Source organism: Corythoichthys intestinalis, chromosome 4 (genome assembly GCF_030265065.1).
Source record: "Corythoichthys intestinalis isolate RoL2023-P3 chromosome 4, ASM3026506v1, whole genome shotgun sequence".
NCBI classification, from domain to species: domain Eukaryota; kingdom Metazoa; phylum Chordata; class Actinopteri; order Syngnathiformes; family Syngnathidae; genus Corythoichthys; species Corythoichthys intestinalis.
Window position 1 is genome coordinate 49,663,808 of NC_080398.1, and position 11,895 is coordinate 49,675,702.

Sequence of the window (11,895 nt, forward strand, 5' to 3'; positions counted from 1 at the left end):
GAAAGGAAGGGGTAGTGACGCCATTGCAAACGCGATGATGATTGGCTAGGTGGTTTGGAGTTTTAGCATAGCTTTTGCATTCTCATTAGCATTTGCATTTAGCGTGGCAAGCATCATTTTAAACTTTTTGGCAACTTTTTTTTTTTTTTTTTTTTTTACACACAGTTCATGATGTCAAGATGGGTACAATTGATTGAAAATAATGTACTGTTTTCCTGCTAAGTGTGCATTCTCATCACCAAGTTGGTGTTGTCCTTGTAGACGCTACAATATAATAATGTTTTTTTTTTCCTTACCAAAAATAATCTCTTGCTCTAAACTTTTCTTAAGTGACGTATCCATGAACTTTGTATGATGTTTTTTATTAAAAACAACTAGAGCAAATATAGGAGAGGCAGCAGATTCAGAGCCTCACCTGCATATTGAAAAATATATCTATATTTATATACATATTAGGGGTGTGACGATAAACACAAGTCACGCTTCAGTATGTACATCGGTACAGGAGTCACGGTTTGGTGGGGGTTCAGTATAAGGAAAAACAAAAAGGCTTTTTTTTCCTCATGGCATTTGAAAGTTAAAATTTTTATACCGTTAAAATCGTATATAAGTGGAATTAAAAAATAAAAACAAAAAAAAAAAATGTGTAACCTACATTTTTGTTTTTTTTGTGGAATAAAAAAAAATCAGTTCAATTCGGTTAATATAAACATCCTTTAGGTGAACAATATTATAGAATGTATAATTAATAACATGTAGTACAGTACATGCTGAGTAACTAATTACTCTTACAATGAGGTAACTGAGTTACTAACTCAATTACCTTTTGGGAGAAGTAATTTGTAACTAAGTAATTACTTTTTTTAAAGTGAGATTAACAACACTGCAAGCCACAGCATTACAACGATCTATATAGATCCACTACAATATCAGACACACGCCATTCTAATGACTAGTTTGAATCAAATTGTTTGAGAAATATTAATTTAGCATAGTGCTGTCAAATTTATCGCGTTAACGGGCGATAATTAATTTTTTAAATTAATCACGTTAAAATATTTGACGTATTTAACACATGCACGGAATGCATTGCCTCAAACAGATTACAACGACAATGACACAGTTTTTTGCACGTTGAGCTAAGAGCTAAGAGGCAGAGAAAGGCGAGTGGACACAGGCGTTCATTGGACCGCGCCGTTTATTGGCATATGCATCGGCAACTCTTTCACAACAAACATAAGTATCATTTCGTGAAAGCACAGCAATCCTAATCAAAATAGCTATGCAAAATACACGTAAAACTTACTCAGACTTTGGACAAACTATTCAAACATTTCGTTTAGCTCAAAAAATACACTGGATGGCAATATTTAGTCACAATATACAAACTATCAGAGGTCTCGTACGTTGTGAAGCCAGCACTCAAATCACCGTGAAGTACAATGGATGAACAAGTAAACAGGGAACTACGGCGTAAGTCGAGGGACAAAACACACTCATTGGCTTGATTTCTAAGTAATTTAAAACTCGCCATTGACACCTCGTGGTGTACTTCAATTCCTACCTTACGTAGTTAAAGACACTGTGGAAGAACGGCAGGAAGCCCATGTGACGTCACCGCTCAGCGACATCAACAATGGCGAGCTACTAGATTATTTTTTTGATTGAAAATTTTACAAATTTTATTCAAACGAAAATATTAAGAGGGGTTTTAATATGAAATTACTATAACTTGTACTAGCATTTATCTTTTAAGAACTACAAGTCTTTCTATCCGTGGATCCCTTTAACAGAAAGAATGTTAATAATGTTAATGCCATCTTGTGGGTTTATTGTTATAATAAACAAATACAGTACTTATGTACAGTATGTTGAATGTATTTATCTGTGTTGTGTCTTATCTTTCCATTCCAACAATCATTTACAGAAAAATATGGCATATTTTAGAGATGGTTTGAATTGCAATTAATTACAATTAATTAAGTTTTAAACTGTGATTAACGGGATTATAAATTTCAATCGTTTGACAGCCCTAATTTAGCAACATGTTTATTACTGTCCACGTTATTTTCAGTGGTTTAAAACTGCATTGTATCCAATGTTTTTCTTTGTTATCTCTTTTATAACATGAGAATCAAGATACAACAACAAAAACACCCGTAAGTTAAATTAATTCTTCTGTTAGAATCATAAATGGTTTTGATACAGCTACTGTTTTAGAGTTGGATATTTGTGCATGATTAACAGTAAAAGAGATTTGGAAATTCTTGCCACATTATACTCAGATTTATGGCTTTTAACTGCACTCAGCTCTTTTGCTGGGCAGCAGCCACAAAGCATTTCCTTTTGTGATTTCCAGTTCATCCTTTCACAGTGACACTGAACACGAGCGTTCATAAAGCATTCTGCACTTGAGACTTTTCATAAGACTGTGATCTCTCTTCCACCTCTGTCCTTCTGCCTCTCTTTCACCATCCCACTTTATATCTCACTCTCCATCCAGTCCCCCCACCTCCCGTGTCCAAAGCTGTCCACCCAGCCATCTGTCATGTAATGTTTATGAGCCCTTTTGCTTTTGTGTCTTGATGACCACTGTCACAGAGAGCTACCCATTACCGATGCGACCTGATGAACGATGTTAGCCAGACGCGTAGCTGACACCCTTGTGTCCTTGGCCGCAGAGAACGCTGTCTGGCTAGCCTTCTCGGCCTGTAAAGAATGAGGACAGGCGGACCTGGGGGAACGGGACTGAGGACCTGTCCGTTATCCTGTCGACAGAATGCTCATATTTCTCTCCTCCTCGCAGCACTGTCTCTCATTTCCTCTTTATCCGGCCAATGGAACTCGAGGGCCGGTCAGCAAGGCAACAGCGAGAATGCAGTCATTAATCGTAAAAGTGTTGAATAGTGTCCTTACCTCTCACCTTAATGCATATCTACATCACCACAGATGCAGCTGGTGGACCCTAACCCCCACCAGAGGCTGCATAAAGCATTGACAAAGGGTTAATATAGGTGTGAAAATGATAAATGTGGTGTGCGATTGCATCTTTTAAGTCGGTTTGTTTGTTTGCTTGCTTGTATCTTTTACCAGGTTGTGCAGATGGCTAAAAGCATTTCTTTCCAAATCATACTGTATTGGTGTTATATGATGCATTTAAACATGCAGTTGTATGATATTTTAAAAACAGTGTTGTGTAGGTGCATTTACACCTGGACGTGACCACACACAGCTTGATACTATCATCAAATGAATAATCTTAAATGAATTCGAACTAAATCATTTCACATTCAATATGTCTGCAAGTTACTTTTGTCTAGCTTTCTGATGAATAATAATAATTTGAATACAGTATATACTGTATTTTGAATGCCTACAATGTAACAACAAGTAAAACAGTACATTTTTTGGGCGTGGATGATTTGTACTGTTGTGTTTTACACAATCCAGTGATCCATCCAATGTATTTTTATTACCGCTCATGTTTGTCTTTGTTTGTCAGCTCAAGCCTATCCTAGCAATCTTGGGTTAATCGCTGGTCACATGTATAAATAAATGTGAAAGTAAGTGTGAATGTATTTTTTTGTGCAGGGGTCTACTCATATTCAGCTCTTAACTGGCCAAAGTTTTTTTTTTTTTTTGTGATGAGCCGAAAGATTTTTATCAATACACATGAAAACTCTGTAATATTCAAAACCAAATATCCCGTTCATACACATAAGTTAAACTTGTTGGTAAATTTGTAATTTCGTGGTTGATGAAAAAAGGATAGAATATATTTAGTTAAATGCTTATTAACAATATTTACAGTTGTAATAATGTTAAGTAGCAACATAAATACTGAAATAAAGATTCAATTTCCATTTTGATAAATATTAAAATGCTTTTTTAAATTGAACTGATCGTAAAAGATATTTCAGCAGTCATAACCTGAAACATTGTGTCCACCACTACAAGCATGGATTTGTTTATTTCTGAATTTTAAAATGTTATTGGACTATCCAAAACATCAATTTCCATTTTGATAAATATAAAAAGATTTTTTTCAATTGAAATGATAGTAAAAGATGTTTCAGCAGTCATAATCTAAAACATTGTGTCCATCACTACAAGCATGCATTCATTTATTTCTGAATCTTAGAATGTTATTGGGCTATCCCAAATTTCATGTCACTTTGTAAGCACTTTGTTGCTTTTTTATGTCACTGATGTGACAAAAATCTTGCTTCTTATTTGATATGATGATTTCAGTCCAATATTTTTTCCCCGCAGCTAACTGTGAATTTTGAGGCAATTTCCTTTGAAAACTCTGTTTTTTTTTTTTTTTTTTTTTAATTGAGCAATTTGCTATTTTATACTCTTTAGTCTTGTGCTGGTTAGAGAGAAAATGAATTAATTTTTTTCCCCCTGTCCATTCTTTGAATTGCCGAATTTCACAGTCCTCTTTAATTTTCAATTGTCAACAAATAACAATTGTTCCAAAAATAATACGCATGAAAGGCAAAAATAAGAAATGCACACACAGCAAAAGACTGTCTGTATATTGTTGCATGTCATGGAGACGAGTACTGTACACATACTGACCTTCCTAAATTGCACAATAATTGCATGTACAATGTATTCAGAAGGATTTTCTATGTGTAGTTTGACCAAACCTGGCACTGTTGAATGAAAAATAAACTACCATTCAAAAAATGCTCTATGGCACAGAACAAACTAGTTTACCAAAACGTTCAAAAACTAAAATACACCTCTTTCACTTCACATTCCCCCAAATATGAATTAGCACATTAACTTTTGTTTATTAAACTTATTCAGGTACAGCATTGTTCATTTGTACTTCTAAAAATATAGCTATATACTGTACAACTGCAAACTACGTCTGCATTAAACATTATAAATTAAGACTTCTCTATCAATCATCATTTCACATTACATTCATATACCTGTCTATTTTGTGATACAGCTCTTGTACTTAATCTCAATAGATTTTGATGAGTGTGCCTACTTCTTCAATTTAAATTATTCCAAGCATCAATAATAATAATAATAAAAAAAATGTTTCAACCCCCAACCCCCAAATCAATGCTTATTGAACTCTAGTGAACACTCTGCAAGACCAGGCCTTTAAAACAGATGAGTTCTTTACACAATCCCAGTTCATCACTCTTATGTGTCCAACACCAACTCCATCTTTTGTGCCCGCTAATGCCACCGATTCTTAAGCATATCACACTCATTATTGTACCTCATAAATGTCATGTGTTTGAAGGCTGCCCAGGAGCAATTTGTGTCTTTTCAATGGGTTCTTCGCGTGACAGCAACTAGCACAACCCTGCGTAAGATCCAATGACCTCTGCTCCCTCCACTTCAACAACACAATCACTGACAAAAATCCTCCAGGGAGACATTCTCTATTGAGGTGAGGTTAAAACATATGACACTTTCTTTGGAAAGTTATTAGTTTGCCCCTTCCTAATGACTTACAAAAATGGTGCCGCTGCATACTGTGATTTATTTCTCCCTGCGTTTTGCCGCTGATGATGGACAACTAATGTGAATGCGTGTGGATGAGCGGGAAAAAGGAGTGGATGTGCAGTGGCATGGTCTCAATAAATACATTCCCCATCACTGTGTCATGCAAACCTCACTAGCTTCCGCAGCGTTTAATAAATGACTTTAATAGGCTGAAGAGATGGGCTCACTTAAACAAGTCTGAAATATTCCAGTTTGTCCCCCTTCTTGTCTCTGTCACACGAGCTCGCACACGCGGGCACACTCGTGAATGAAGCCATCTCTTTACCTTTACTCACAGTTCTTGGGTCTGCTGTGGCTAATTAGTTGAGTGGGGTTTTAGGTTTGGTAATTAGACAGAGGCATGAGTGACGGGGGCTGTGGGAGTTGGGGAGTTGAGGGTGTCTGACTGACTTGCAGGGAAAGAAACTGGACTGTCTGGCAGCACCAACAGCCAGCCAATGTCCCTTAGGCATCTGGCGGTCCACACAACAGCAATGATGTCTTTGTTTCGTGCCACATGTTACAGCAGGCAGAAACCTGAGTTAGAAAAAAAAAATCGTAATGAAGTGAGAGAGTTCTTGCTTTTGGATTTAACAATATAATCTGTAGTTGCAAAGGAGGAAAATAATTCATTTAACTTTCTATTTTAAGAACCAGTGCTATTGTTTCTATATAAATGTTACTCAATGGATAACGTATTTAACTGACCCCATGATTGAGGTCATCCAATTTTTATACTTTCATCATACTGGAAATGTTTTTCGACTTTGACTTTATCCTTCAGCTATACATGTTCCCCTAATTATAAAATGTACAATATTACTGTATGATGGAGTCAAATTCTGCATTTTCTGTATCACTTTGTTCACATTTGCAAGGATCAGAAGTTGACACAGGCAATCACTGTGATAGACAACAATTTGTTCTGAGTTGGAACAGGACCTCGAGTTGTCAATCAGCAAGTGACTAATACTAACGACTCCATAGTAAACTATAGGCGTATTAATAAACACGCATTATCTTTCAAAAGATGGAATTTTTGATCCAGTCCTTCTATAACCTGTATTAACTGTTTAGTGGACGGTACCAAATATTTATAATTAAGTGATGAGTGGATTTGGGTTATTCCTGAAATTGATAGACAGTTACGCTAATACACAGAAACTCCTTTTAAAAGACGTTCTTAGTCTTTAATGTCTTGTTTACTCCCAACAGTTCCAGGTTGCTTCCCTGTGTAGCAGGTAAGGAGCCTCTGTCTGCAACACAATCCAATTAAATAAAGAGTGTTGTCTCTCCAGGTTCCTGTGTTCTCTAATTGGGGCTGTGACTGCTCACTAATCAGCCAAGGTACAGGTGGGCCCTGGAGGACGCAGAGACAAGGCTTCTCCTGTTAATTGAAGAGATGCTAAACCTGGCCTCCTCATTGCCATGCAACATAGATGCAAACAGTAGTCAAGAATGCTAAATTTATCCAAACATCCACGTGCATTGTCTCACCTCTCACCTTTTGTGACTGTTTTTTTTCTATTCCATAATGCTCAAGTAACAAGGGGTGTTACCGTGCTACAAAGGTGATTGTGATAATTAAATGATCACCTTTTGTGCTTTCGATCACCCCATCTTGTTTTGTTTTCACCTTAATTACAGCATCCAGTTGGTAAAAGAACTTTGACTTGGTAATTATTATGTAAATACTTCTAGACCTCCTAGTAACAGCAATAACAATACCAAATTTTGAATTTACCCACTTCTCCGAGTTGCTCTACAGAGTTGAAGCAAATTTGGCTGGGTGGGTTTGTGATTTCCTGTCCCATCTGCTGAAGTTAGCCACCGTGCACGCTGGGTCACACCTGTAAAGTACATCACATTGGCTTGCAATGTGTGCGGCCACCTGGATAAGGAAATAACATGTTCACAGTGCGTTAAGGCTAAAGCAATTCCTGCCAGTTTTATTTACTACCTAAACTATTTTTATCTAAAAGGGCTTTTATAGGCAGCCTTTATGCAGAATGCATAAATCTGTAGAATGTTCACTGCTATATTTTTTAATACACATCATAGGAATGAAAATGCATGTCAAAGGTCAAGTAGAGCAAAACAACTCATTACAAAATACTTTTTTTCTGTTTGCAATACAAACGGAAATTTTAAGTCTGCTAGTTAACTGGACACATTTTTATTAGCTGCAGCTTTGGGGCATGTGAAGGCAAAGATTGATTGTGTGGATTGTGTTTCTGTCAGCTACACACAGGTAATAAAATATCAGGAACACCTGGAGCAGTATTCACTTTTGACATATCCACGTAAGCCTCTAAAAGACAAACAATGAAGTCTATAAAACATTTATGGTAGATGAAGTGCTGGAGAGCGCTAAAAGCTAGCAGAGTGAAGCATCTGGTGTGAAATGAGTGAAACTGGGTGGGATTGAACATTAAACATTGCAACCATTTTGCAGCGGCAACTAAGTTTAGATTCATACATTTTTTTCAGTGCACATAAGTTTTTTTTTTCCTGCTATCAAAACTGATTGTCATAAGCATCAAATTCACAAACTGATCAGACAAGACTTATTAACATTAATAACTCACTTTTTTTTTTTTTTTTTTTTTTTAAAATGTCTTACACACGTATATTGAAAAAAGTTGCATAGCTGAGCTGTTAATTTCAGAAAATAGTCATGGCAAATAATCTTGTTACATTCAATATTTGCATTGTTGATGTTTTAAAGTGGCAACATTCTTTGGTGCAAATCGTTTACAGTTTACTATTAACATTGGAGAGAGGTGTCACTTCTACCACAACCTTGCCTAAGTTCTTTCCTGCATACATGTAGTCCACAGCTCGGAAGACTGACTCCAGGCCAACAAACCTCCCCTCTTGAGCCAAATCCCCATAATCCACCTCGCACATCAGTTTGCCCATGGCAAACATCTGCATCATGCTAGTCAAAGCCTCTCTGTAGTCGCTGATAAAGTGGGGAAGGAAAAAACCTCGAATGCTTGCCGACTTTTGTAGCAGCTTTACGGGTACCGTTGCCCCTCTGAACTGTGGGATCCCCGACGCAGATTGGTAGCCAGAGATGAAACCGATAATGATCAGTTGGCCTTTTTTAGCTAAAGAGTTAATGGCCAGTTCTAAAGTGCTGCCCCCGACTGATTCATAAACCACATCAATGCCTTTTGGATACTCGGTCTTCAGGGTCTTAGCCAAATCCTCAACTTTGTAGTTAATTGGCCTGTCGCAACCGATGGACTTAAGGAAACCTGCCTTCTCGTCGGATGAGCAGGTCCCGATCACGTGACAACCTGCTTGTTTGGCAAACTGCACTGCAAACTGTCCTGTTCCTCCTGCGGCTGCTGTGACCAGAACTGTCTTGCCTTTGGCCAGGTCACCCAGACGCTTCAAGGCGATGTAGGCAGTTGCGCCACTGACCAGCAGGGTGAGGAACTCAGGCTTCACAGAAGGGACAGGCACACTTTCTTTGGCGGGAACCACGGTGTACTCGGCAAAGGCACCACTGCTGAAGTAGGCCACAGTGTCCCCAACAGTGTAGCGCGAGCTGGCACTCAGGCCGAGGCCCACGACCTCGCCGATACCCTCGAATCCAGCGTCGAAGGGAGGTTGCACTGTCGGGTCATAACGGCCTGCTGAATAATTAATATCAGAGGCGTTGATCCCCACAAAACTGAAAGACAAAGAACAAAACATACATTTACAATGAAAGTTGAGACAAACAACAGTGAACACAATGCTCTGTCTTCAGATACATCGGCACTTGGATTTGTTCTGGAAATGATCTGCTTTTTCTCTTGAAGAGAGCCTTATACTCCACTGACTGGAAATGCTTTTATCACACAACACGATGCATGATATGATGATTCATAGCCTTCAGACTCTCATAACAGACAGCACTTTGAAAACATACATAGTTGCTTCAACACAAGGACGACTGTTTTTATCTTTGGCAACATGACGGCAAGAAACATGTGAGGAAGTCAATAAATAAACTGTCTTTCAGATCAGCATTTGAGTCTCATTACTGCGCGTGTAGCATGTGCAGATAAAGACTCTGCAGGCAAGAGATGGGTCAAGGTGATTGAATAACATGATTAAGAATGGAATTTTTAAAAAAAATGCACCAGGCAAAACTGAAAACGATATTGTGATATTGACATGCCAATCTATTTAAAAAGATCCTAATTATACAACTTTACCAATCAGTCACTATAATTTAAATTATGTTCTTAAGACAGACAATTTAAAAGTGCTAAATTTTAAAAGTGAAATTAACAAAGTTGCCAAGCTATCAATTTATTTTGATGACGCATCGCTATAATTATTCCAATGCGAAATTGTAAGCGATCTTCCTGACTATGGCGGAGACGGGGGTTAGAAAAATCTGAAAAGATATACAATTCCATTTTGTCTCACATAGGTGTTATGCACTCTTTTATCATTTATTTGTGAAAATACTTTCAATCCGTTATAATTATCAGACAAGTCACAGACTCCACAACAGGTTTGTAAGATATTACAACATTCATATGTATAGAAGATAAAGCATGCGTATCAACATTGGCTCGTGCTCAATCCTTTCCCTTTTCCTGAAATTAAAACAGCCGAGATACACCAGTGTGATATTGGTAGTGTGATATTGCTGCGACCAACTACCGCAAAGTATCCAATGGTCAAAGGTCTTTGTTTACAAGCATATAATGACAATCCTGAATGCTATAGTGTAATCTTCACTCAGACTGGTGCAAAACTACATTTTATTGGGCTGTAAATGCCACAATATAAAACCTAAGCAGACTGTGAAAGGTGTATTTAACATAAAACCTCAGGTCAAATATGTTGATCTATTAAAAAGCGTAGGTGAAATATTGCTTTCGGAAGGATTTACAAATTCAAACTCTATCATGTTTTGTCCTAACCTCGTTGGAAGCGAATTGTGCACAAATGTGCGAAAAGTGCCTGGAGGCAGAGTGACCGGTATTCTGCTCCTTTGAATAGGGGAAAAGATGGTGCTGCACCTCGTCCATCATCACATCTACTGGTACCAGTGGGCCCCCCATGACTTTGTGTATGCAGGTTGGTGACGTCGACAGACGTGAAGAGAGGGAGGGGAGCGAGAGAGAGCGAGAGAGGGAGATGCCGAGATGGATTGATAGACAAATGCAGAGAGGGCGGAACTTGGAATTACAGTACAGCTCTTATTCCTCACGTATTTTGCCATCTTGTGATGTGGATGATTGCTGCTTCTGGTGGACATGGCTGAATCGAGGCAAGTAAGGCTAAGCCCCTTCTTTCATTTCCAACTTGTGAACACATCATAATAATACACACATAGTCAGATAACACGATAGTGGTCTTTATTTAAAATGTGCAGAAATGACAACTTACCGATTTCTGACGAGTAAGTCGCCGTCTGCGGGGGTCGGTACCGGAACAGTTTGCACCGAGGCGGCCTCTCGAAAATTGGGACTCAGCTTGTTTACGACCACCTTTTTCATACTGCTCGGTATGGACGACCTTTTAAAATCAATGAAGTGCGCAGAGTAGGACATGTCGATGATGGGGCGCCTCGGAACCGGAAGAAGTCCAGAAAGTGAGTCGATCCCTCGCCGTCTCGAGCGGACAAATGAGAACAAAAACGCCCCCCGAGTACTTTTCGCCCACATCGGACCGGACATTGCCCTCGAAATGTGACAAAGTTCACGGCAACTTGAGGTGGTGCTTAGCCTGCTAGAAGCTTGTCCTCCGCGGGTACAGCATAGGCCCAGCTCTGTTCAAACAAGCCCTTTACGCTGCTTCGATCGGAACACAAACATTTCTGTGCCGCGTAGCGCGATTCTCGTTTGCGTATGCTAAACGTATCCCTCCATACGTAGAGTATTTCACACTTAAACGTTTGGTTGTGGCGAGCCTAGCAGAAGAGAAGCACAGCAGCAGCACTCAACGCGCTAGTCGGCGTCGCTGGAGTCCCTCCCCCTTCCCCTTCCTCTTCTCCCCGGACACGACACTCACTTCCGAGTAGGGTGAAACAAATCAATCCGCGGTTCCCAGCACATCTACACCTCCGTTTCCTCATCAAAACAACAACAGAGTGACTCACGTTTTCTGGTTCAACCTAATACGGGGAATATTCATTGCGCAAGTGACTGATTCTTTTTTAAATATTATTATTATATTAAAAAAAAAAAAAAACATAACTTAGCCCCATTAAGACCTGGCGTCCACATCAGTGGACATCACATTTTGGATCATGTAGATCACACTATTAACACTTGGTATACGAGTGTGGCCTTCATGACTCTGAATGTCATGTACACCTATGTGCACGCCAGGTCTCAATGATAATTATATAGATATTAGGCC

The 11,895-nt window shown here is 38.8% G+C and overlaps 1 protein-coding gene across 3 annotated transcripts; it reads right to left on the minus strand.

Annotated features, from left to right (window-relative positions):
* Positions 1-937: 937 nt before the first annotated feature.
* Positions 938-11,515, minus strand: LOC130914551 (prostaglandin reductase 3-like). 3 transcript variants are annotated; one of them, XR_009062960.1, is made up of 3 exons: positions 10,921-11,515; positions 7,266-9,202; positions 942-6,054 (listed from the first exon to the last, which is right to left on the minus strand). XR_009062960.1 is itself a non-coding variant. In XM_057833827.1 (2 exons), the coding sequence occupies exons 1-2, from the start codon at positions 11,208-11,210 to the stop codon at positions 8,272-8,274; spliced, it is 1,221 nt and encodes a 406-aa protein (XP_057689810.1). In that variant the 5' UTR covers positions 11,211-11,515; the 3' UTR covers positions 938-8,271. The 3 variants fall into 3 exon arrangements, 1 of the variants encoding a protein (XP_057689810.1); XR_009062961.1 differs by having other exon boundaries at positions 7,262-9,202; XM_057833827.1 differs by having other exon boundaries at positions 938-9,202.
* Between the last annotated feature and the right edge of the window lie 380 nt (positions 11,516-11,895).